Source organism: Anser anser, assembly GCF_964211835.1.
Source record: "Anser anser genome assembly, chromosome: Z".
NCBI lineage: Eukaryota > Metazoa > Chordata > Aves > Anseriformes > Anatidae > Anser > Anser anser.
Genome location: NC_139723.1, coordinates 74,534,676 through 74,562,434, shown reverse-complemented (window position 1 = coordinate 74,562,434; position 27,759 = coordinate 74,534,676). Strand labels below are relative to the sequence as shown.

The window sequence follows — 27,759 nt, the reverse complement described above, 5'->3', positions numbered from 1 at the left end:
AGAAATAATCCGAGCAGCCAGGGATCAAGTTAGGAAAGCTAAAGCCCTGTTAGAATTAAATTTGGCCAGGGGCATCAAGGGTAACAAGAAAGGCTTCTGTAGGTACATCAGTGATAAAAAGGAAGACTAGGGAAACTGTGGTTCCTCTCTAGAAGGGAACAGGAGACCTGGTTACCCATGGTATGGAGAAGACTAAGGTACTCAATGATTTTTTGCCTCAGTCTTCACTGGCAAGTGGCTCTAGCCACTCTGCCCAAGTAACAGAAAGCAAAAGTAGGGACTGGGAGAATGAAGAACTACCCAATGTAGGATCGGGTGAGGTAGGATTCAAGACAATCTAAGGACCTGAAAGGTGCCCAAGTCCATGGGGCCTGATGAGATGCATTTGCATGTCCAGAAAGAACTGGCAGATGAAGTTGCTAAGCTGCTATTCACCATGTTTGAGAAGTCATGGCAGTCTGGTGAAGTCCCCACTGACTACAAGAGTTGGGACATAACCCCCTTTTTTAAAAAAAGGAAAAAAAAGGAAGAACAGGTTAACTACAAGCCAGTCAGTCTCACCACTGTGCCTGACAAGATCATGAAGCAGATCTTCCTGGAAACCTTGCTAAGGCACATGGAAAATGAGGAGGTGACTGGTGACAGCCAACATGGCTTCGCTAAGGGTAGATTGTACCTGACAAACCTGGTGGCCCTATATGATGGGGTTACAGTATTGGTGGATAGAAGAAGAACTGACATCATCTACCTGGACTTGTGCAAAGCATTTGACCCTGTACCACACAATATCTTTGTCTCTAAATTGGAGAGCCATGGATTTGATGGATGGACCACTCAGTGGGTAAGGAATTGGCTGTATGGTCACGCTGAAAGAGTTGTGGTCAAGATCTTGATTTGAACGGCTTGATTCATCCAACCAGCAATGAGTCGCATTCCTCAGGGGTTCATACTGGGACTGGTGCTGTTTAACATCTTTGTTGGCAACAGGGACAGTGGGATCAAGTGCACCTTGAGCAGTTTTGCCAATGACACCAAGCTGTGTGGTACTGTCAACACGCTGGAGGGAAGGGATGCCATCCAGAGGGACCTGGACAGTCTTGAGATATGGGCCCATGCAAACCTTACCAAGTTCAACAAGGCCAAGTGCAAGGTCTTGTACCTAGGTTGAGACAATCCCAAACATAATACAGGCTGGGTGATGAATGTATTGAGAGCAGCTTTGCAGAAAAGGACTTCAGGGTGTTGGTTGATGAGAAGCTCAACATGAGCTGGCAATGTCCACTTGCAGCCCAGAAAGCCAACCACGTCCTGGGCTGGACCAAAAGCAATGTGGCCAGCAGGGAGAGGGCAGGGATTGTCCCCCTCTGCTCTGCTCTCGTGAGACCCCACCTGGATTTCTGCACCCAGCTCTGGGGCCCCCGAAGATAAGTACATGGAATTGTTGGAGTGAGTCCAGAGGAGGGCCACATGGATGATCAGAGGGCTGGAGCACCTCTCCTATGAAGACAGGCTGAGGGAGTTGGGGTTGTTCAGCCTGGAGAAGAGAAGACTCTGGGGAGACCTTATAGTGGCCTTCCAGTGCCTGAAGAGGACCTACAGAAAAGCTGAAGAGGGGCTTTTTACAAAGGTGTGTAGTGATAGGATAAGGGGTAATGGGTTTAAGCTAAACAAAGGTAGATTTAGATTAGATATAAGGAATAAATTGTATGCTCAGAGGGTGGTGAGGCACTAGAAGAGGTTGCCCAGCCACTCCCAGGACAGCAGGGCTCATCATGCTTAACAGCTTATTGGGAAGACAAACGCCATCACTCTGAATACCTTCCCCCTCCTTTCCCCTTCTTCCCTCTTTACCCCAGCTTTTTTTGCCGAGCACGACACCACACGGTGTGGGACACCCCTTCGGCCAGCCTGGGCCAGCTGTCCTGGCCCTGTCCCCTCCCAGCTGCTGGTGCACCCCCAGCCCCTCGCTGGCAGGGCAGCACGAGGAGCTGAAACATCTTTGACTAAGTGCAAACACTGCTCAGCAACAACTAATATGTTGGTGTGTTTTCAACACTATTTTCATCAAAAATCCCGAACACAATATCATGCAAGCCTCTGTAAAGACAACTAACTCTATTCCAGCCAAAACCATGACAAAAACCATATGTCCTCTCTACAAAATACGCTGCCTTCTTTTCTTAATTTTTGTGATGAGGAAGGAAGTATCTTATACTTTGGTGTGTATTTCAGATAATATGATAAATACATAGGTTTGTAATTTATTACACTTTCATGTGCTGTAGATGTAGTTAATCTGTATAACTGAGTTAAACTTGCATTTTTTTAGAATAGATAATTTAACTTTAAAAATCATAATACATTTAAAAAAAAACAATATGCTACCTTTGTTCTTTACCTCTGTTCAGTTGCTGTTTGTTGCTAATGGAGCTGCAGAAAAAACGTGTCCCTGAGTGAGATCTAAGAAGTCAGTAAAAGCGGTTACAAAGACTATTTGTGATGTCTATAGTATCAACTGAGAAGTGTTGCTTTTGAGATTTACATTGCTTGACTGTTTAAATTTAAATATCAGTTGATTTTTTCATTGTTTTAATGGAGAGTGCTGCTGAATGTTAGTTTGAGTCAGTTATTTATTGGGGTGAAGGACAACTTGAGATCCAAGTGAACCTTAACTCTTTTATAGCTGTGACTAATCAGCTCTTTAGAAAGCATCCTGTTTTCATAGTGATTTTCTCTTGCTGCTATTGCTGTAGCATGCAAGACTGCTCTTGAGTCATTTCAGTTGATGCAGGTGACGGTAACTTGAACTGTGGAGATGTTCTTTACCCGAAGCTTTTCCCTTTGATCTTAATCTGATGTACCCCATAGAGAGACTGATTACATCGCACTCTTATCTTTATTATGTAGGAGATGGGATCTCAGTTGATTGCCTTTTTGCCCAGTTTGGAAAATGGCATAAAACTGTACCTCCTTTTACTGTTACAGCTTTCAGAAGTCAATCATCTAATACATCCAATTCAGCTGATGTTCTGTGTAGAAATAATAACATTGAAGTTAGATGTTGCTGTGATAATAAATGAAGGACTTTTCTTCTTGTTTGCAATGTCTCAGGAAAATACCAGTTCTCGGTTTTTGAAGTAGCATGGCATAACAAAGACCAAATTATTATTAATTCAAAAGTATATGGAACTCTTTACAATTGAATGATAATGCTGAAAATGTACAAACTTCACCACCTTCTGAAGAATTTGTTTTTCTTTACGTGGCTGTGCTTGCTTGTGTTGGGTCTGTGCTCACTTGTTCATGCTAGTCTCCTTATGAAAGTGGGCTGCTCCTGATGTGACTGCATGTATTCCTGTCGCTGTGTGCCAACAGATAGTTTGGAAGTCACCCAAATGCTGAAAGAACTTCTCTTCTGAAAGAATGCAAGCAGAAAGAACTGCTCAGCACTAGAACCACAAACTTTTTCATATGCTTATTATAGTTTATTGAAATCACTGAACCTGTTACTTATTGGATGAGAAGATGAGAAGATCTTTGGGGGATTGTTCTCTAACCCATAAATGCTTTTCTGGAGGCTTGCTTAAATGCTTTGCTGTTTTGAACTGAAGAAGAAATATGCTTAGATGCAGGCATTCATGATTACCAGCCTAATGGCTGATGAAAAGAAAAATGACCTTTCTTCCATTAGATTTGTTTTGTGAAGACTTCATCAACAAGAAGCAAAGCAAATCAGCTGTCAATACCAGCTGGAAAGTCTTTAAGAAGCTTTTTCCCTTAGTGTAGTCTAGTTGCCCAAATGCTCATCACTAATGCAATCAAATATATTCAGCATTTTAGGAAAGTGCTGAGAAGGGAGAAAGGTTTACAAGGAATTTGGGCACCAATGGGCATGATCAGTCTTTGCCTATAAAGTAGACTAGGAAAGTTTTTTTTCAGATACCTTGAATTCATTGTAACAATTTTGAGTTAAACTGTCCTAAGAAAAATTATTCAAGAAGGAAATCAGCACACCCCCACGCAGTTTGGATCACCTGCATTAATTATTTTGATTACCCAATGAGTTCTGCAATACCTGTTTTCGGTATATGCCTTTAAGTCCATTTTCTTAGTTTGAAGAGGCCTTTTTTCTATATGACTCTTTTAGGAATCTAGATAGTGTTCCAGAGCATGTTTTTTATTTTTTATTTTTTTTTTAAAACGACTCCGTGATTTGCCGTTAAATTTACTTCCTGCAGAAATTGAATGTTTTAAAGATTGTGCTCAGTGCAGTGCATTCTCCATTCAGTAGTATCTAAAGGTTTATTTAACATCATTTTTCTTTTATGTAATTCACTCAGGTGCATTGGTTCTTGGAGCTGTTTTTTTTTTTCCCCTCAGACAGTAATCCTGTATTCAAAACATAATCACTGTTTTGAGATTTCTAAGTGAATTTCTGGGTTCTAAGCAGCACTGATAATATGAAATGCTAATCCTTCTTCCTTAGATGTGTGGACTCGTGCTAGAATAGTTCTTGCATACCTGCATACCCTCGGTTACTGCTTTTCTGCTTTCTGTCCATTTAGCTTAGTTAACATTTTTTGTTTTTCTTCACGATTGGTCTTTTTTTTTTTTTTTCACTTTAAATTCTTTCTTGAATATTTTTTTGCTATCTGTACGTTCATTCCCATAATACTTATTTTCATTTTTTTCCCCGAGGCTTGTAAAATTTCTCCAACCAAGCCTGTTGCTACCTCACTTTTCCTAGCGTTTCGGTGGTATGCTTGTATTTTCCTCACCCAGTTTGTTCCTTTCTATCTCTGCTCTTGTCCGTGACCTCCACAAAGAGCTCTGATTCCTTTACACAGTTAACCCTGTCATAGTCTGTTTTTCTCTATCTCCTGTTCTAATCAAGTTTTCCTCACATCTTGCATATGTTGGCTAGATGCAGCATTTTTGCTTAGTAATTCAGAGTCTACTGCTCACCATGCAAACAGTCACACATATGTGTCATTCCAGTTTTGAGGTGGTTTGCTTTTTAATTCATATAGATTAGACAATGGTGATAGTTCCCATTCACTGTCATTAGATTTGAATCTACTTTCACCACCCCCAAATAGTAATTATAATTTATCTGTAATAATCTGAATGGTGGCAGAATATCCAATTTTATTTGGAAATACAGAAAAATAGTTTCATAATTGCTTCAATCTATTTGCTGCACATCACAAAAATAAAATTGTGACGTTTTAGTTTATTATTCTGGTAAAATATTATTATTATTTTTAAACATTTTGGGATAATTTAAGTAACAAGCAGAATAATTGTTATAAATTACAATGCTGTGTCTATTTTCTTGGCAGTTTCTTCCATAGTTACGAATTTACTTATGTTGGATATGACTTTTCTTGTACTCTCGTTCACTCTGGTTTAAATTATTTTAACTCTGTTCAGATGCTGAGAGTAGGTAGCTTATTTCAAGTTTTTCTGCCAAACAAGTATGGAAAGTTTCTCTGTATTTCTCTATCTGCTTGTGTATACATTTTTTTTTCGGTATCTGGCAGGTGATTCAACCTTCATTGTGTCTCCTGTGCTCAACAGAAGAAGGCTATAACTTACTTCCGCTGAAAGAGGGCAAAGAGAATACAATATTCAGGGTTTTCTTGCTGACATGTTCTTATGTCACTATATGTGCTGAATCTTAACAGAGCTTTTCAGCTATTTCTTATCTCTTTGTTCTTTTTACATGTTCTACTTTAGATCGTTTTTCAACATATTGTTTAAGCTTCTTAATTTCATTTCTGTGTAGGTAGAGTTGCTTTATGTTGTTAAAAAAAGATAATGGAAGTCTTGCTTTAAGATCAGTTTTTTTTGTTTATTTGCTTGCTTGCTTGTTTTTTGGTTTTGATTTAAGTGTTAAATTTAACTCCTTTATAAAATGTATTTTCTATCACTGATTAAGGTGACTTGTAAATCCGTGTTCTGCTTATAAATTCAATTGTAGCAGTATTTATATGGTGGTTTTAAACTAACCAATAGCTTTCCAAGCTAGCCTTTTTGGTCAAATTTTATCATAGAGGAAGGCATTATATTTTATGACAAAGATTGGCATTAAATTCCAGTTTATCTGTACTTGTAGTAGTAATGAATTCTGTTGCTTTTTTGTGCTGTAAGTTTCATAAGAATAGACTTCTACTATTATAAATAAATTTAATAACATTCAATAGTGTGCAAGAGAGATTTGCAGTCCAGTAGAAATGGAGAAAGGGATGGGATAGGCAGAGAAGCTTGGTGTAGAATTTGACATGTTAGGTTTTTAAATGTTTAAATTGGTTAATTCCCTGAATTTCAGTAGACTGTTAGAATAGTATTACTTGATGAATCAAGACTTAGAGACATTTTCCATGGATGCAGGCTGGGATACGTAGCTACATAAAGAGCTTTAATAATTTGTGTAAAACAGCAGTATTCTCAATAATTAATTATACTAGAAATTTTGACTAAGTCATAACATTGTAAGAGCATTAGAGGAAAAAAAAGAGAGAGAAAAATTACTTGTGGGAAGGGGAAAAAAAAAAAAACACACCAAAAAATGGATCCCAGTAATTAAATTAGTTGTTTATTTAAGTATGGATCATTTAACTTCTCGGTGGTCAGGAAAATATCCGTGTTACCTTTCCAAAAGAACATTCCCATCCTTTTCTAAGTTGCTTTGAATTGCTCTTGGCAAATATAAAAACTTTACAAAATCTGTTTTGCAGATGTGGAATCCACCATTTAGAAAGTTAAATTTAAACTTGCCTATTTGGAGCCTTTTTCAGAGAAGTTCTCTTTGAAAAGAAAATTTTGAAGGAGAAATTAAAAAGATTTATGACTGTGGATATCGTTCAGTATATAAAAATTGGCTGTGCTGAAAGAACAGTATTATATGTTGGAGGAACAATTAAAAGTGTTTTTGCTAATGGACAAATTTTGGTTAAACATAGTTTATTTTGAGGGGGAGAACAGACAGGGACTAAGAAACTCGTTCAGGAAGTGTTTGCCTTTTGTTTTCAGTGGAGTTCAAAAAATGTATTGGTTATAGCTATCAATAGGTAAATATTACCAGTCTTAAACTTCTCCTAGTACTGCAACCTAGAGTGTAAAAGAACATTATTCTTTCAAGCCACACTTATTATAGGCCTAAGGAGATATTCTTAAAACAGCTCAAAAGGAGTCTCCTAGAAGTGATCTGATTGAACCCAATGGTAATTTTTTTTATTAGTTTCAGTACAAAAATTAGATTTGACCCCAGGATTCAGTAATGCAATCTCTGTTATTACTTTGTTATGTCTGAGAAGGAGGAAGAGGCATCAATGGTCCAAAATATTCTCTAAAACATACAAACAAACAAAGACATTCCAAATTCTAGAATTGAGTTCTCTGGCTTTGCTGTGCTGCGGCATAGTGACTGATGGTCAAGAGCAGAAGGAGAGAGAAAATACAGAAGCAATGTCAATTAGCATTTGTTTGCCATATTGCTGGTTTAAAGACATACTTCTAAAGATAAATTTTTTGGGTTTCTGTGCTTCCTTTCTTGTTTATCCCCTTTGCTTCTGGCTAGAATGGGAGGAGTTAATTTTTGAGAAGGATTAGATGTCCTGAGGAAAAGGGACTGGAAAAAGACTCAAATAAGTTTCAAGTGTAAACAGTACAAAGGGGCAAAGCATCAAAGTGCCTGTTGAAAGAAAAGACAGGACGTTGAGATGGTTATTGACAGAGCATGGAGAGTAAAAGGGGAATGTCAGAACAAATTAGTCTACATCATACTCAGACTGTGCAATAAGGCCCTTCTAATGCAGCAGAGAAAGTGTCTCTGGAATCCTTCGGAGAGTCCTGTATTTCTAGTTTGTCAATGGTCTGAAAGAAAATATAAAACTTGTATAGTTTAGATTCCTAATGTTGTGGTTTGTGGTGACTCAGTCAGATAGTACGGGCACAGTGATTCATGTGGTAACCTGAAATTTTGTCCATTGTATTTTTGTAGTATGATGTCCATTTTTTTAATAAAACCTGGAAAAATTTCTTTAAAAAATGAAAACGCTTAAAAGGTCTGACTTGAAAATAAAGGGCTCAGGCTTAGGTCAAGAGTTAAGGGCTCTCTGGGAATGATTGATCTGTTTGTAAATAATAGGTGATTTCTTATAAAAGATTCTTTTATTAGTGAAGTTTTATAGTTAGATCCAATAGCAGCAAGGCAACAGTAAACATATTCAGTGTGGAGACATTAGGAAAATGCTGAAGGGACATTAAGAAAACACTTATAAAATAATTTTTAGACAATGTGGGTCTTCTTAACAGGGCATTTAATTCACATGTGGGGGCGTATGACCAATCGTCTGCAGCAGAAGCAGCAGTGCAAGAAACTTGGATTTCTCTTCCGATCTGCTGACACTACAGTTGAATTAGGGATCAAAACCATTTCTGTTTTTAGTCTTATATTACGTAAGAGGCAGAACTATACAAGTGTTAGTTCTTTCTTGACAATTGAAATGTAAAATGAATAAGGTCTGAATATGCTTTATGGTATTCTGAAGTTGTTGAAGTTTTGACAGGATGTTGAGCCCTAAAAAGAGGAGGACTGAAGTCTTTAAAAAAAAAAAAAAAAAAAAGGTTGTAAGGTAGGGCGTCAAGATGATTACTGATAAAGCAAGGAGAGGAAGAGGGGAATCTCAGAATCATATAATGGTCGAGGATGGAAACAACCTCTGAATGTCATCTAAGCCCACCCTCCTGTTCAAAGCTAGCTCAATCATTTTATTCAGTGGTCACCTAGGCCCCAGCCCATGGCCATGTCCAGTCAGGTTTTGAATATCTGCAAGAATGGCAACTCCGTGCCCTTGCTAGACAACTTGTTCCATATAGCAACATAGGTTTCTTTATAAGACCCTAGAAAATACATCGTAATCCATTTTTTTAAAACAAAACAAACAAAACAAGAACAAAACATCAGAATACTTGAATGACTTATGCTAAAGCTCCAAATAGAACAATAAAATGATGCCTTACAGATACCAGATTTGGAAACTTTTAAAAAATGACACTAATCTTGACTTTATTATGAACAACTGGAGATTCATTCTATTTCAGGTTACTGATGTCTCATTACTGTCATTAAAAGTGCAATTATATATAACTCCATGAGCTATTTCCATCTGATTTTCTTGTCCGTTTTATCCTAGAATTATGAATGTCAGCTTTGTAGCCTGTCTTGTAGCTCTGCTGGAAGTTGCTAATGTTGTGCTGCAGTGTCTTATTCTGGAAAAATGGCAGCCTTGTTAAAGTGGTATTTGCTTTAGTAAAGACCAGTGAATTACGTGCTGTTGGATCATAGGCAATGTTTGTATAGTCTAAACAAATGAGGTTGTCCTGAGAACTTAGTGATTTCTTTCTTTCTAAATTAATGATCTTACTTCCTTTGCCAAATCCTGAAACTCTTCTCTGCATTAGATGCCAGAAGAGTTTTGAATTTTTATCTGGAAAGAACTCAGCGTTATTAAATGGACAGAAAACATTTGTATCTAAGACAATTTAAAGAGTCCACCTGTATCTCAGTGTTTTAGTTCTCTCTCATTTGGATGTTTTTGTGTATCTAAGAAACACTGAAGATCCAGCCAGATACTCTTCTTCCATTAAAAAGAAAAATGATGTATTTTGTTAATAATGTGGGAAAAGCTCAACTTAAAAAAAAAAAAACCAACAAAAAACACACACACACAAAAAAAAACAAAACAATATTACATCAAAAATTCTTTGTAAAGTATTTGAAGAACAATTTTACCTCAGAACTGAAGACCTACGGTATTAGTGAAAGAACTACAATACCATTGCAATTAATAATTTAAAATGCCTTTTTAAAATAAAGGAAAGCCTGAAGAATAACTACCCAGTCTGCCAATTTAAAGTAGGTTTGTCATTTGTTGCCATGTCAGAACAATTAATACAATCTGCTTAATAAATGATTTATATAAGCATTTATGCCTGATTCCTGAAGTCTTCATTCTTGTAAAGGATTGAATACTTTTATCTTCCTGATGTCCAATGACAGCACAGACTATGGAGTTTTGTTTTAACCTTTAGTCATTTTTTCCAGAAGGAAATAATTTCGTGTATTTAGATGAAAGCTAGGGAGAGAATGGGATGAGAAAGAATGGGATTTAGTTTATTTTCTTTTTAACTTCCATGTGCTTGTTTGTGAATATGATGTTTCTTACTTGGAAAGATTTCTTACACTGTAGTTTCATGACTGCTATGTCACATCTTAAATGCTATTTTGTCATTACAACTTTATTTGAATAATATAATATGCTATTTATGCTGGGAAAGGTGTTTGATGGTATCATAAAAATGATTATTTCTATTATGTCCATTAACTTTACCTAAAACAATTCTTTTTAAACCTTTTTCCAGAACTGTGAGAACATGGGATGTTAACAATGAGAAAAAACACAAAAGTGTATTTAAGCCACGATCAGTTCAAGGTAAACGGGTCATTCCTACAACTTGTACGTACAGCAGAGATGGTAAACTTATTGCAGCTGGCTGTCAAGATGGCTCCATCCAGATCTGGGATAGGAATATGAGTGTAAGTAATATATACATAATAAAAATACTAACTTCTAATGTATCAAGGGCTGAAAGTTGCAGCTGATAAAATCAATTTTGATATTTTATCCTTTTTTCCCCCCCCTGAAAACTAAATAACTCACAGGTAAGATTTAACATTTCCCCTGCCTTGTAACAAATGACCATTCAGTCTGCTGCTCTTCAATACAAAACACTAAGAAAACTCTTGGCAGTCTGTTTAAAAATAACTGTTGGCCACATGTGTGTATTTGAAATGTTATTCAATTAAGATATAATATCTGCAGAAAAAGCTCTACTTTGTTGGTTCTTGTGTAATTTAAAATATATGATTCCATATTTTATTTGAGGTGTTGTATACGTTAGGCAGTAATTTGTAGAACTTCATACCAAAATCAGGTATTCACTCAGATACTAGGCAGAGGAGAATAGCATCCATGTGTGTGAAGACAAGGATTGTGCTACACATTAAATGCCAAATGCAGAAAATTAAATTGTCCAAAATGAGGAATTTAATACTAAGGCAAATTTGAGCAATTTATGGGAATGAGGGAAAAAAGTCAGAATTGTGACTATTTCAATTTCTTTAAATGTGCAAAATTATGAAATATACCCTGTAGGTAATTGCTGCTGTTCATATTGAACTTAAAAATGAATTTCAAGCAGTTAATGAGTCTGACAAAGAAGGCATACAGTTCTTACTGCTGTGTTATCACTTGAAGTTTAGAACTATCACTGCTTGCTTTTGCTTTGTGTAGTAGTCTACAAATAGTCCAGTTACAAGGGTTTAATTTTGGAAAGTGGAGCACAAATTCACCAGTCAAAACCTTACTGCTTTTTAAATGAATCACTAAATATCCACTGTATGCCCATTTTACCCAGGGAATTCATGCCCAATCCCTTTGATGTCAATGGGATCAATATTTATGGCATGTATAGGAGGAGAAACTGAGAATAGGGTCAATTTGTTTGAAAGGCAAAGTACGAATATAGAGAAATTGCGGGGCAGGGGTGGAGGGAGAAAAAATCCTTAGAATCAAACTGACATCATAAATCTTTGAAAAGTGTACAATTCGGAAAGGATGGTTTGAGGGAAATATTACTGAACTAATACATGTTGTGTTAATCTGTTCAACTTCATCTTTCAAAACATTTGATTTTAAAAATGCAAACAGGCAACTTAGGGAGCTTTTCAGAAAGGTTGAATCAAATTTGATCTTTGGAGGCAAGGGGAAATGTATAGATGTAAAGAAAAAAGAAAGTCTGTTGATCATATTCAAAGTACAGCCTGTATTTTTGGATTGTCATCTATTTTTATTTCTGTTTTTATTTCCACTATAAACCCAGTAAAACTTCCTAATGGCATGAAGCTTGAGAATTCATCCTAAGTGTAAACTTGTTCTAACAGAATAATAAATTTTTCAGAGACTGGCTTTCATCACCTGTGTATGTTGTTTATTTTAACATATACAGTATTGAAATATTAAGCTTTCTGGTGTAGTTTTAACAATAGTGCTCTTGGTAGTCTGCTTTTTCATGTGCTTTTCCTTTTGAACTTTAGTGTGTCTATAAGGTGACATATTGCAATGCTGATTGAGTGCAGTTTAAGGTGATTATGAATAATTTAAAGATGTATCCTGTGCATCTTGTGCAATTTCCAACTGGCGACCCCTGTATACCAAAGCAAGACTAAAGTCATTTCCTAGTGGAAATGAAGTTGGTAGTGTCCTTGAGTTTCCATTTTTAAAGCCCAAGGAATTTTTGCCTTCACTTTTGTTGTCATAATAAAGAAACGTACAAGACTTTCATGTAAATGGGCTGTGTAGGTTGTTTTTTGTGGCATTCTTAGCTAAAACTCTTAATACGCACTGGAAATCTATGCATGTAGTTAAAATCAGACTTTTCAAAACGCACCTTGGTGAAATAACAATAATTAAAAGAAAAGGCCTCCATCTTATATTGCCAATGGGAAGGGATAAAAAAGGAGGAAGAAGAAGAAGAAGGAAAAAAAAAAGGAACGTGCTCAAAATAGGACTTTGAAAAAAGAGGATGGGGATGAGATTGACTCTTGCAGAGGAATGATGAAAGCATTTACTGGCCTGACAGGATACAGAGATTCTTGCAAAGGCAAACAAGAAAACGTAAGTCATGACAAAGTGGTGCACTTCTTGGGGTACAAGCAGCTTTAGATAACACAGAGAGATAAGGCAAAGCTGTGAAGTAGGACAGGAGTAAGCTGCTTGAAAAAATGCATAACAGATATATTAACTTCTGATTTAATAAAATTTTTAATGCCCATCCATCAAATATCCTTTGACTTTGTCGAAACAAGTGTAGAACTCTGTACACAGCTTTTACTGTAGTACAATACCAGCTCTGTTTGAAGTCCAAATTAAGACAGCATTTGTGTTTAACTTGAGAAGACTCAATTGAGTCTGTAACAAAAACCACCAGTGTTTCAAAGCAGAAAATAGTTGCTGTAATTTCTTATCCTTGATCAATTAGGAATGATTTTGGCACCATTATGTTAACTATGGATTTGGCACATACATAGTTCACCATACTGTCATGCCAGAGCTGATACAGTAAAGGCCTGTTTTGACTCTCTGAATTCATATTCACATTTAAGCGCAAATATAAAGAGCATTTCACCACTGCTATTGAAAACCCATACCACTGTTCCCATGTGAGACAGTAGCAGCACTAACTAAATCTAGGAAGGTGTTCTTACCAGATGTTGTGGCTCACACCATGTACTATCCATACTGCCTGTTACTCCAGAGTCTGTGAAGGTTTCTAGACAGACTTATTTGTGACAGACACCATTATGTTAGTTGACCTGCTCCAGCCAAATTATTTAAGATGCAGAAAAAAGGGTTAAAAAAAAATAAAAATAAAGAAATGCCAACCCTCAAGCAGAGCCAACTTAGGTAGAGGGAAGTTTCTCTTTGTCAAAAAAACTTAAGGCCTCTGCTTTCCCACAGGAGAAGAGTCATGAAAACAATAGTACCAAGAGCAAAAGTGACTATCACTGCTAGGTAGGAGGGTCTAATAATGCTCTCCCCTAGAACAAAAGGGGTACTCGGTTCCCTGGCCTCAATCACAGCAGGCGCGTTGCTGCAGTGCTGGTAGGAAACACTCTTCCTCCCGTGGCTCACAAAGCCTATGCCTGTGTACAAGCTGCCAGGAGTTGCCTGACAAAGCTCCCAGAAAACTTCCTTTCCATTGAAGCCCTAGTTTGACTGCTGGTTACAGGTTTATTGTGCTCCAGACTTGACTTGATGCCTTTACAACTGACTTACAGAAATCCTGATGATATGTGGTAGCATCTTGGGAATACTTAAACAATTGAAACATTGGCAGTGGAAACAGGCTGTTTATATTGTGCACTGACTTACCATATTGAGCAGGATTTGGATTGTAATCACTATTTGTAAACCCTGGAGCACTGCAGTTAAAGTGGATTTTTACAGTGGGTTTCCCATCACCAGCCTGGCATCGTTTATATTTACTTCTCAGTAGTGTAGAATTCAGTCCAGAGTGGTGCGGTTAAATTATCTTTTTGAATGTATAAATATATTTTAATTAAAAAAATAATATATATATATTTTTCTCTTGTCCTTGTCAAAACTAAAGTAGCTGTTTGTTTTAAGTTAGGGTCATGAGTTAGTTTTCTTCCAAAGCACTTAGAGCCATCTAGGTATCTGCCATTTTTTAATTGTGTTGCGGTACGTAGGGCCATGACTTCAGTATGTGATCAGTTTTCCTTCTATAGTTCTGACTAGTAGCACACACCATAAGTGTTTCATTCACTTTTCTGCTTCCACTGTTTTTCTGGTGCAATTCCAAATCTCCCAGCTGTATGCAGTGAGAGTAAAAACACTTTTGGAGGAACACTTTTTTTTTTTTTGGTCTCCATTACACTGACATTGGTAACTTGCTAATGCTGAACTTAGCCAAATGCATTCCAGCTCTGCCTTGCCTTTCTCCAAACTTCCTCAGCACGATCATGATCCATTATAATCACCTGCCTCAGAGGGTTTTTTCGTTTTGTCATAAATCTGTATTATTTTCTCATGTGTGTTATTTAGTCAGTGCATGGTTTTTCTTTAAGGTTCACGTATATGTGCATTTACAGTGCACATTAGCAGAACTATCTGTCAGCTTGTTTGAAATATTATGAACACTGTCAACTTGGCTTAAAATAACAGCTTCAAAGGACATAAAAAATAACTTCCTTAAAACTTCCAACGAGTAGTGGAAACAATAGTGTGAAATAGTCAATCATAACATAACACATTAGAACACTCAATTTAAATATTCTGAGACATTGAGAAGTGTTTGGCAAATGTGGAGAACTGGAGAGCATTAGTGGTAAAAATAAGACAGAAACTTGAAAAATACTGATTTGTAGGACAGTGCAATAAAACCACTAGATTTACCTGCAGTTCAAATAGGTTCAGATTCCTCATCTTTGCTTATGCATGCCCATTCAGAGATTTCTGAAAGACCAATAGTGATATATATTGCCAAACAAGGTGATCCATGGAGCCAGTGTTTAGTATTAAGAATGAAGTGTGTCTTGTAATCAGTAAACCTTTATGCCAGTTTTAACCAGTTTTCCTGTGTAGAAATAGGAGTATCTCATTCATAGGTGTCTTTAAAGACTGAAGTAATTTTTGTAAAGACTGTTAGTATACCAGATATATAGTTTAAAAGTGTAATGTGATTTAAAGTTGATTAAAATCTCTTCAAAATCATGAACAAAAAAGCTCTCCTCATTTTCCACTCTAAACGGGAAAGGATCAAGATGTTTTTCAGTGTCAAATAGGAGTTACTAGGGTGAGGAAGGTGAACCTTGTTTTTTAGTCTTTCAAATCATCTGATGAAGCTACCAGTTATGTGAATTTTCCCTCCAGCTTTTTCTGGTTGCATTCAGCTCTGGATTGCATAAACAGCTTCACTGCACATGACAGTCTGAATCCTGGTTCTTAGTTTCACACGTCATGTATTTTATGGTAACATTGTTGCAGCAGTAATATTGTAAGCAGTAATATTGTTGGAGATAATATTGTTGTATGACACAAAAATATTGATAAGGATGTCAGGGAGGCAGAGTTTGTCAGGAGCAGTGATGTCTTTTATATGCCTTCAAGAACCAAAAGAACAGCTTATGCACACAAAGTCTTGTCTGTTTTTTGTTGTCACTGTTTATTTGTTTTTAGCTATATAAAATTGGGTAGTAATTTTTGTTATATTTTAGGTGTCTAGAGACTGTGCTGTAAGTATTAAGGAATTAACTTTGACAGATATATCAGTAATAGGTTTATCTTTTTATGTAGTGCAAATCTGAACAGTTGCAGGGTTTTATAATTTTCAACATAATACTAAATATAAATTGATTCAGTGCTTAGGGACAGAATGTTATAGCTAGTGCTAAACTTTATTTTTGTTCTTTCTTGTTTCATGAAAGACTTGGTTGTATGTTTTACTCCATTCTATTTCTTAAGCTATTTCCTGCTCAAAGCAAGCATCTCCTATGGTACTGCTGAACTACTGCTTTGCCAGTGTTTTCTTTTTCCAGGTCTTCAAACCTTATTTTGATTTTGAATTTCTAGAATAATTCACATATTTTGATCACTTTTAAACTACTTAGCTAAAGCTCTAAGTGATTTTACAGAACTTAAAATGCACAATAATAATGAAATTCAACACTATGCTAGTAGGCTGCCCTCTTGAATATCCCCAAAAGTGGTGTGATTAAGCAGTAATCCTAATAACCAGTTTTCCACACACCCTTAAACCACCTAATCCTCAAAAAATAAAGGGAAGAATAGTGGGATGTTGCAGTATGCTCTGAAGTTAAGCAGATCTAAGCTCTGTACCTTTTTTAATTACTGGTAGTCATGTTAAAAGTATTTTCCAAATAATTGCATGATTTATGGATGGAAGATAAATACATTTCTATATTTAGTGATCTTCTGCTTTGAAAGGGTTTTAGTAAGCTTTAGTTTTGTAGTGGGCAGTATAACTGCAGAGACGTTTTAAGGCAGAGTTTTCAGAGGTGAAAAGTTTTGCAAATAGTGGAGCCATTTTGAAGAAATACTGTACATCTGAAAACACAGATTCAGGTAATATGGAAAAATCATGTAAAATACTTATTTTTGGCCTGAGTGAGGTGACCCTTTTGTTTTAGAATGGGAATCCAAGCCCAAGTCTTATTTGGATTTTTTTTTGGTAAAATTTTTGTTGTTCTTGATTGATTTTACAGCTGATGCTGCCAGACAGTGTAGTGAAAGCTAGTAGTAAGATCTGAGACTTGCTGTAAATATTTTCTCCATTAATTGGAAAGTTCTTTGAGGGGATTTATGCCCATGCTTTGGGAGAAGGACAGTGCTGGATCTTTGCACAGTTGCAGCTTGCTTTTCTTATATGGTGACATAGACAGAGCTCCCAGTACTGAATTCCTGAAATGCATGTCTTGTGTCAGTCTACTAAAAAGCTTTATTACTGTGCTTATGCTTACTCAGTTACTGGTTCCCCTAGCCAGAGATTGTAATGTGTCTTTGTCATCTGATGGTTTACAGCATTCCAGGATTATGCTCTTTTCACACCAGCTAAAATTTATTCATCACTTTGGCTGTGGATATTTTGTTTTGGTTTTGCTTACCTATAATTTTGGGCACCTCCACAGCATTAAAAGTACTCCAATGAAATGTCAATATTTAATAGAAACAATTTACAATGACTATTCTTAAATTTGCTGAAATGAGTACTGCAGCTAAACATCAGGCAAATCTTTCAATTTCCCCCAAGTATGTAACATGCTTCATGCTTTGAAGAGGGCAGTCTGGCTACAGCTGGAAATTTCTTGTGTAAATATGAGATGAAAGATATCCAAATATACTATATTTCCCTTTCAAACTTACCTTAAGTTTTCCATATCCATAATGTCCCACCCTTTCATTCCATATGTATTTGTGCCAGACCTCTGCTCCAGAAACTGGAAATCACACACAGGCTTGCCAGCAGCAAATATTAACAGATTCATATATTATTCCTTTTTGTATACGCCTGGTTTAGTCAGTACATCACTATCTGTACCCTGAAACTATCTGCAGTAAAGAATCTGACAGTCATATGCTAAGATAAAATGGGCCCTGCTATATTTCTAAGTGCATTTCTCTCTTATGTAATAAACAGTTTATAGTTAAGAACTATCTAAATGTTTGCACTAGTTAATCTAGTGATGAAAGGAATTCTAAATCTTAGTCTGTCACACCCTGATGAAAATAGCATAAAGGATTTTAGTTCAGATTCATGTGTGATTAAAGAAAAAAAGGCTTACCCCACAAGGATTATGTATCTATCTTTGGGTTACTATTTGGAGGAATAACAGTACAAAAAAAAAAGAGTGATTGGCTTTAATTAAAAACGTGATTTGCTTTATTAATATTGTAGTGTTATTAATCTGACATGAATTATTTCTAAATGGAAATAGAAGAGCCTTCATGAGCTAGCTTCTGTTATTTTACAGAAAATTTTCCTATGTATTTTATAACTTCTTGAGTAATAATAAAAATACAATGTTCCTTATATGTAGAGACAATATCTTAAAGGACGGATGCTGTGTTTCATTCAAACAAGTGAGCTCTGTAGTCGTCTGGCTTATCAGAGAAGTGGCTTTTAGATACTGTAGTATGTGTACTGCTCAAGCAAGCTGAAAACATGTATCTATCTGTCTCTCTATCTAGAACCTGATAGGGTTTGTAACTCTAGAAAAAATTTTTTGTGTTTGGCATGTTTATTAGTAAGCTCTTTTGGCGTCCAAATGTTTCTCATTGTGGTTTATAGTATGTCACTTGAGGCTAGTGAGGAGATGGACAGCAGGTTTATACTGTGAATTTCATAGAAGCAGTGAAAAGTACATTTCTGTGCAACTCGTAGTCATTAAGTTTGTTTTATTAGAGAAGTTTAAAACTCCCGTATTTTAGAATGCTTACAAAAGCAAAGCAATTACAACTTGATCAAATAGATTTATTTAAGAACAAAAAAGTAGGAAATAATGACTTCTACTCTGTGGAACAGATCACAATCTGTGGATTAAAGATTAGGTACTTTCTGTCTGCATATGCTTGCTTTTTCTCTTGGGTTAATTTATAGGCCCTTCACCTCCTTTCAGCTTCATATTTAGATGTATTTCTGGCGGACTTAGCATTTATCATCAATTCATAACTTTTAAAAAGCTTTCTCTTTGGGGGTATTCATAAAGAATATTATGAAGTGAATTTTAGAAAATACTAAGAGCTGTTCTGTTCAGTTTTCTTCATTCTTCTCATTAATGTAGTAGAGCAAACTTTTCTTTTACTTAATTTTTGCCACTATTGTTTAAAATATTCACCTCATCTTAAATATTTTAAATATTAAAAATTTTCTAAATTTTCCAGAGATCTAATGTAGAATATGAATAACAAATCCTTCCCATTTAATAGTTGCAGGATTGTCATGTATACCCGTGTCACTGACAACTATCAGAAACTGGATACCGTCTTAGAAAACCCATAGTTTAATTTTGTCTGATGTTTGTGTATAACTGTTTTGTAACTTTGATTTAGAAAAATTAAACTTAGAAACAGAAGTGTTTTTTTTTTAGTTCAGTAGAATAAGAGCAAAAATTATTTTGAAATGTGCTCTAGTATATCTTACTAAGAAATTGTATTTTAAATACAAAAATATTCGCCATGAGTCTGTTAGAAATTGGGAAGTGTGAAAAAAAAAAAGATAAAGTACAGTGAAGCATAGCTTTTGTATGTAACACTATTTGTAGAAATAATCACTTGAATCAGAGAAAGTCTGAAGAAGAACAAACAAACATAGAGAAAGATTGTTTCCTGTCTGTGTCTGTTAAAACGTGTGCTACTGTAAGGATACACTTTTAAATGTGCTTGAATTGAACAGTTGGCCATAATACCCTTATAATACCGAAAGTGCCCTTAGTTCCTGAAAAACATTTAATAAGTCTAGTTAACTTCAATTAAAAATTTTGCATGGGATCTGTAGAAAATCCGTAAGATACCTGTGCTCATGTGATTATAGATAAGAAGATGAACTGCATACCTACACCATCTCTTAGCAGCAATTACAGGACTGTACCAATGAAATGAAAACTATTTGTAATATATTTTTTGCAGGACAGGCTTAAGTGAGCGAGTTTCTCTGAGCTCTACATATAAATCTCATAATTAAAATCTGAGTATACATGAGGCTTTCTTTGCAAACAAGCAGAACTTCTTAAAGTGCAAATATTTTAAAATAAAGATTTTTTTTATGGCATCTCTATTTCATAAAGTTTGTTTTCAACAGATGTTGGCGCTAAACAGTTAGTGGAGAGGGTGGTGAAATAGGTGGAGCATTATCCAGCTGTGTTTTATTTAATGTATGACTGTAGTGATACTACACAGACTGAAATCAGATACATCCATTGAACAGCTGCCTTCCTTGAACCAAGGAAGAATTTCTCATGAGATGGAGAACTAGATTTGGAGTCATACATAACTACACACATGCATACATACACACACATATATATTTCACACTTTGTGCATGCATACATACACAGCATGTCTCTGTGTGTCTAAGTGTGCACACAAGTTTATAATGAAATTCTAGTTTAATAAAGTTCCTGAATATATATGTTTAGATTATTTAAATAGAGTACTCTTAAATCATTCAACATGTAATTTTAGTTCATATTAAGCAACATGTAAGGTTTTGAAAAAATGCCTTTATGGTTCACTTTGGTGAACCACGTGGTACACACATGGTATTTCACTTTTTTCCATGTATATGTATCACTTCCAGATTTGGCTACGCATTAAAGCAGTTACCTGTATTAAGTGCTAAAACTTAATTTACATTTAATTTTTGGTGTAATACATTGTTCTTAAGGTTGAGATAGGATAGCCAAATTAGAAAGTACTGTGCTAGTTCAAATATACAGTGAAATATTCTGAAAAAATCTAGTTCATTGTGTAATCACAGACTATGTTTCTTACGGACACCAAGAGCTCCATGCATGCCGGCCAAATGTGGCTGCTGTGATCAGCACACACCTTGGTAAGAGCCCAGAAACAGCACTGTATCCTTGCTCTGTGGCCTGTTTCATTCTCCTCACCAGTGTGCGCACCTGTAGTCTTGCTTGGAGAGCAGATTGAGGCCAAGAGGTCACCAGAGTGTGCTGCTGTGATCTTTACAGGGGCTCAGCTTCACCAGGACTTGCAAAAGCATAGTTAGTACACGCATATTCCTGACTTCTTACTGGGGGGACTGGTTTATATTCAAGACCTCCTTCAAGAGCCTGAGTGATTTTTGAGAAGCTCTGAGCAAGTCAGGTCTCCTGTTTTAATCAGCAGAAAGCATCACACTGCCAGCTATTGGCTTGTCAATTGGCAAAATTTGCGAAAATGTGCAGTTGATTTTCTGTGTATGGAAGCCCGGTGCTGAATAGGATGCTGGAGTGAGTTGACAGGGGTGCACGAATGTTTTCTGTACTCCAAACAGTTCACTGTTGTTACTTGGCTATTGCATTGAGGTAGGAGTGAGGCAGGGCTCGGTTAGCGTGTGCTGCTGTCTGTATGTATAAAACAAATGTCAGATTCGAGTGTTCCGAAACAAATATGGCTAAATCAGAAAATAAACCCTTTAGCATTGGTTTGGTAAGAAGAAACAAAGAGAAGGCAGTGAGCAAACTGAACTGCCACTTGCATCCTTTTTTGTTGTTTTTAAATGATAGTTTAAAGCATGTCCATATATATTACGGAAAATGGAGATGTGGTGGTTTTGCTGGTTTTGGCTTTGTTTTTCTTTATGTGAGAAAAACACAGATGTGCTTGAGGATTAAGTGAATGGTCTGTAATTACTTTTGTTGGCAGAATATATATTTAGCTCATTGGTAAAATACAGCTGTTAAATAAGACAAAATGAACTGACAGTGCACACTGAAAGTAAAGAACCATTTTAAAGGCAGTTGAGTAGAAAGAAGGCAAAGAAGTCAAAGTAATAATGTTATTGATTGGACTTATTATTGTGTATTTTACAATATATGATAAAAAGGAGATGACACGTTGTGGTGTGCTTAACGACATCTTTCTTATGAAGAGTGATTAAAAAGAGGTTAAATCTTCCAGGGAAATGGAGGAAAGATACGGTAGCCAGGAACATATGTTAGCCAGGAAAGACATGGTAGTCAGGAACAGCTTTCAATATATTGAACCAGTTAAACATTCACAAAGTGATGTCAGGGTGAACTAAGATGAGCTAAGCAGATAGAGGATAAAGTAACTTTTCCTGAAAGGTAGTTTAATGGCACGAAATTATTTGCAATTGTGGTTGTAAAGAAGGTTTGTAAAAATACCCTGTAGAGAGGGAAGTTCAGAGATCAAGTGTCTCCCTCTAAATGATGGTGAGTAGCCAGTGAAAGTGAGAGAAGGAACAAGAATCATACACCAGAGGGAACAGTGAAGAATGGAGCCAACACGTAGAAGGCATACAGCAGATGAAAAAAAGAAGATGAATAAGGGGAACAGAGAATAGGCACTTCTTCAAAGGCTGATGAGAATAATGATGGGGTATCATTGTTGGCTTTCACAGGGATAAACCTGTTGAGACTCAGGAAGGAATTCACGTAGAATTGACAAAGAAGGAATATGGATGCAGGAGAAAGCAGTGGTGGATGAAAAGGCTGAAGAAGAGCAATGGAGAAAGAAACAAAGCTATTTGGTGAAAAAGGGGATCATGCAATTGAGATTTCTGAGATACTATTTTTACAAACAGCAATTCGCATATTTCCCTATGGTCCGAAGATGCCACTGCTGATGTAGGGGAAATATAAAACTGTCAGACATGAGTGTGAAGTATTGTGCTGAAATGGAACTGGAAGGCTACGATGAAAAAAAAAAACAACACTGGAGACACTGGAGAATTCGTTTCTTTTGTTGACTGGAGAAGAATTTTAGGGATGCTAGGTGAAAAGAGAATTGTAGTCAAGAGAGTTACTACAGAGTTTCAGAAAAGACACTACTTCAAGCAGTACTGTTTGCATTTCCTATAAAAAAAAAATTAAAACGCCATTCATGTTTCAAATTTATTCAGGGATTGTACAGAAGAACTGCAAGACATGCTTTTCTGAAAGTTATTACAAGTCTTTTTGCTCTGCCTAATGCTTGATTGCGAGCTAGCTTGGAAACTTGATATGACAGAGCATTGCGTAGTGTAAAGGTATGTGAACATTAAGTTTGTCTTAAAAGTGAGACATACTTTTTCAAGTCATTTCAGTATTGTCAGAAATCAAATCCAAGACACTTGAGCATCCTCCTTCAGAAGGGTTGAAATCTTGGTTTTAAATTTAAACTGATATTACAAGATGCCTTTAATCATGAAAGGTTTTAATTTTTTTAGGCTGAGTTTGATGCTTCCCCAAAACTTGATGTGCCAGAGTTAAGACACTATGTTCTTTCTGAGCTACATGCCAAGTGAATTCAAGTACTGTATTCAGCTGTAATTTGTTATATTTGAACAAAAAAAACTTTTGGTCAAAAAAGCTTTCAACTGTGGTGTATTATATCTACGGAAAGTGATTAACACTGTAGTATCTTATTTGTAAAACCAGTACATTTGTTTTCTGTAACTCTGGTTTTACAAATGCTGAAGCTAAGTGAAATTTACAATATTTCTTTGTGGGAAACTGTGTTCAGTTAGTGTAAACTACTTGTAGAAAACCATTTATGAAAGTTTTTTTTCAGCTTGCCAGGATTTTGCTTATAAATGTGTAGGTTTTCGTGTCTGTTTATTTAGCTAGCTAATTATATAAATTTAAGGAAAAAATAAGATAGTAATCGTGAAATTGAGATAAGAATAATATTTGAAAAGAAAATAAAGGTTGCTTGAGTTATTTATTTATTTATTTATTTATTTTAACCATGTAACTCAGCTGAATTCTTACTTTTACATTTTATTTCCACATAACTCTGGGACTTAATCCTGTAGTTACAGAATTCATCAGGTAATATGCTGAGTTAGAGATAACTGAAATTAAAGCATTTAGCAGCTCTGCATCTTCTGGATAGGAAGTAATGTATCTTAAGTTACTAAAAAACCTCAGATCCCCCACCCACCTCCAAGTGCCCCATTGACCTGTAACAGAAGAATAGGAAAGAGATTTCTTTAATTTCTCAAAACCAGCAACATACTTTGATGAATGATGATATTTTTTGGTTTGTATAGCCTTTTTTTTTTTTTTAAATATGTATGGCTGTTGTGGTTTAACCCGGCTGGCAGCTAAACACCACACAGCCGTTCGCTCACCCTCCCCCCTCCCTCTCTGGGATGGGGGAGAGAAACGGGAAAGTGAAGCCTGTGAGTTGAGATAAAGACAGTTTATTAAGACAGGAAAATAATAATAACAATAATAATAATAATAGTGATAATGGTAATAGTATTAACAATAATAATGTGTAAGAAAACAAGTGATGCACAATGCAATTGCTCACCACCCGCTGACCGATGCCCAGCCTATTCCCGAGCAGCCGGCCCCCCCACCCCGGCCAGCCACCCCTATATATTGTTTAGCATGACGCCAGATGGTATGGAATACCCCTTTGGCCAGTTTGGGTCAGCTGTCCTGGGTCTGTCCCCTCCCAGCTCCTGCTGCACCCCCAGCCTGCTCGCTGGCAGGACAGAGCAAGAAGCCGAAAAGTCCTTGGCCTGGTGTAAACACTGCTCTGCAACAATTAAAACATCAGCATGTTATCAGCGCTCTTCTCATCCTAATCCAAAACATAGCACCCTACCAGCTACTATGAGCTACTTAACTCTGTCCTAACTGGAACCAGGACCTTGAAAATCCTTGAGGTAATATTGCGGCATCTGAAATATAATACAGTGGGGTATAATAGCTGATATTATACGTTATATACCTTTTATTTTATATGTATTATATATTTGTTATATATATAGCTAACATGATAGGGTCTGAAAGGGGGTAGGCTGGGAAGCATGGCCAGTGATGAGAGGCTGGGGTTGCAGCACTGTCTGGTCTTGGGGGGGGAGGCTGAAGGGTGAGGTCGGTGCTTCCTGCAGCTTCCTGAGGAGGGAAGGTGGAGAGGGAGGTGCAGGTCTCTGCTCCCTGGGAGTCAATGGTAGAACACGAGGAAACAGCATGGAGCTGTGCCAGAGCATGTTCAGAAAGGTCATCAGGAAAATTTTCCTTTCCATGAGGGTGGTCAAACACTGGAACAGGCTTCCTGGAGATGTGGCTAATGCCCCTAGCCTGGCACTGTTCAAGAGACATTTGCACAAGACTCTCAGTAACATGCTTTAACTCTTGGTTAGCCATGAAGAGGTAGGGCATTTGTGCTGGATGATCTTTGAAGGTCCTTCCCAACTGTTCAGTTCTGTTCTATTCTGTTCTATTCTAATAGTTGCAGCCATTATTTATAAACTGCTGAGGTTTTGAGTTACAAGTGCTCATCTTATCACTGAAATATTTCATGTAGCAAAAGATAGTTTATCCTCTTAACTGAGGCACTCCTCTTCGTTTGTGTTTCCAATGAAGTAAAAAAAAAATCATTTTTTAAAAATCTATATTATTTTAATTAATAAAAAAAGAAAATACAGTAGAACGATTTGCAGCACATTTTTATGGGAAAAATCAAATAATGTAGAAATAATTCACTGTATGTCACAAGAAATTTAGTAAAAGTAATTATTCATTTCTTAGAGAAATGCAATCTTCTTGCTGGAATAAGTATTTTAACTTAGCTGCTGTTTTCAACAAGTAACTAACTTAAGTCAAGCAATTGCATTTGGAATAGATGGTCTCTGAAGGTCGCTTCCAACTGAACTATTCTATTTATTCTAACATTAAATTTGTTATAAAACCACTTTTGATACTTCACTGTAAAACGCACCATTTTGACTGAAGTGTTACCAGACGAGAAGTGATAGCTTAATGTAAATGTCTGTATTTTCAGTCAGATTTCATTCCATTTGCACAGTATACCCATAAAATGATTATAATTGGTCTGAAGCTTTGGGATTACTGCAGACTGACTATTAGAAATTATATTGAATTATGGTGGGAATAACTTTGTGGCAGTTGACTTTTAGACTCATCTTGATTTTTTTTTTCCTATGGTGCTACTTTATTGCAAGTAGGCAAAAGACTACTTTTAATTGATACAAAGCATAGTATAATTCTATAATAGAGTTTGCAGCAGTGCGGACTATCAGTGGCATCCTATTAAATCTTATAATTGTAAATTTTCACTGAAATTTTTGCAGAAGAAAATTGCTCAGATTTCTGTGTTTTCTGAGAAGGCAGAAGAACCTTCAGCAGCTGGGCAAGTCTCAGTGAATAATTTATTTTTGAAGGAATATGCAGGAGGGCATATTTTGCTTTACAGAAGCCATATTTGTGGTAGTAAAAAGGAGGAAAACCATAAATTCCCTGGGATATAACAGGATGGGTTAGATAAGTTATGAAAAGATACAAAAGAACATTTATTTTGCATCCTTGTATGTTTTTCACATGCAGTGTAAAAATCCCCGAAGGATGCCAACTGAACAGTTTCCAAAAGCTATTTTTATTAGCAATATGCATCATTTTTTTTTGTGGCCAAGATAGATTATTTTCTCAAATGTGAGGTTTGACAGTGCAGCCAAACATTCAATTGGGGTTTAATTTTTAAATCATTAGGCATATATTTAGCAGTGCTGTTAAGAAGCCATCTTTCTAAAATGGTTTCCTGAAATCTTTCTTTATGAATTAATTTAAACAAGAAGAAATTATTTCTGTGGTCAACAGTATTCTTAGAAATGAAAAGCTCTAAGTGATAATGGAAGCATGGGCAGATAGGAAGGGCTTCCTCATCACTTTGGACTGGTTCATAAACTCCTCTAAGGCAAGTCAGCCTGCTTGCTTCCTTGTTGTATATAAAGCGCATATAATCAAATGCATCAGGTTCATTGCCTCATTGTCTTCTCTATAAATGTAGGTTTTTAAAATTCATTTATAGAAATCAATGTATATCAATTGCCATTATTAAAAATGCTGAATAATTGTTCACTGTGACTGTATCTGGTAATTATAGGTCTGCCAGTCACTTCAGTACCTGGTAAAATTATGGAGAAAAATATTCTGGGAGTTATTGAAAAACACATGAAAGACAATGCAGTCATTGGTCATAACCAACATGGGCTCGTGAGCGGAAGGTCCTGCTTAATGAACTTAATTTCCTTTTATGACGAAGATAACCACCTGGTTGACCAAGGGAATCCAGTCAATGTAATCTTTTTGGATTTCAGTAAAGCTTTCAGTACTGTTTCTCATGGTATTATTCTGGACAAAATGTCCAGCATACAGCTAGATAAAAACATAATATGATGGTTGAGCAATTGGCTGATGGGTTGTGCTCAAATGCTTATAGCAAATGGGGTCACAGCAGGCTGGTATCCTGTCACTAGTGGGGTTGTGCAGGGCTCCATTTTGGGGCAATTCTCTTCAATGTTTTTATAAATGACTTGGATGCAGGTGTTTTGAGTAAGTTAGCAGGCAATACTAAATTGGGAAGAGCTGTTGATTCCCTCCCAGAGCGATCTAAAAAATTAGAGAGTTGGGCAGTCACCAAAAACATGAAGTTTAACAAGAGCCATTGGTGGATTCTGGATTGGGACAGGGCAACCCTGGCTGTAAGTACAGACTGGGGAATGAGAGTGGAGAGCAGCCCCGCAGAAAGGGATCTGGGGTTCTGGTCAACATCAAGTTGAACACGAGCCAGCAGTGTGCTCTGGCAGCAAGGAGGGCCAGCTGCACCCTGGGGTGCATCAGGCACGGCACTGCTGGATGGCCAAGGGAAGGGATTGTCCTGCTCTGCTCTGCGCTGGTGCGGCCTCACCTCCAGTACTGTGTGCAAGTTTGGGCACCACTGTATGAGAAAGACATAAAACTGTTAGAGGGTGCTCAAAGGAGGGCTACAAAGATGGTGAAGGGTCTAGAGGGCAAGGTGTGTGAGGAGCGGCTGAAGTAGCTTGATTTTTTTCAGCCTAGATGAGAGGGGAACTTGTGGCTGCCTGCAGCTTCCTCACGAGGGGAGCAGAGGG

General features: G+C 36.6%; 1 protein-coding gene across 1 annotated transcript in view; it reads left to right on the top strand.

Annotated features, from left to right (window-relative positions):
* Positions 1-27,759, top strand: part of WDR70 (WD repeat domain 70) — a 138,404-nt gene that overhangs the window by 66,081 nt on the left and 44,564 nt on the right. The window contains exon 10 of the mRNA XM_083818489.1: positions 10,429-10,603. Coding sequence (XP_083674615.1) covers positions 10,429-10,603 — 175 coding nt within the window. The remainder of the gene's footprint in view (positions 1-10,428; positions 10,604-27,759) is intronic.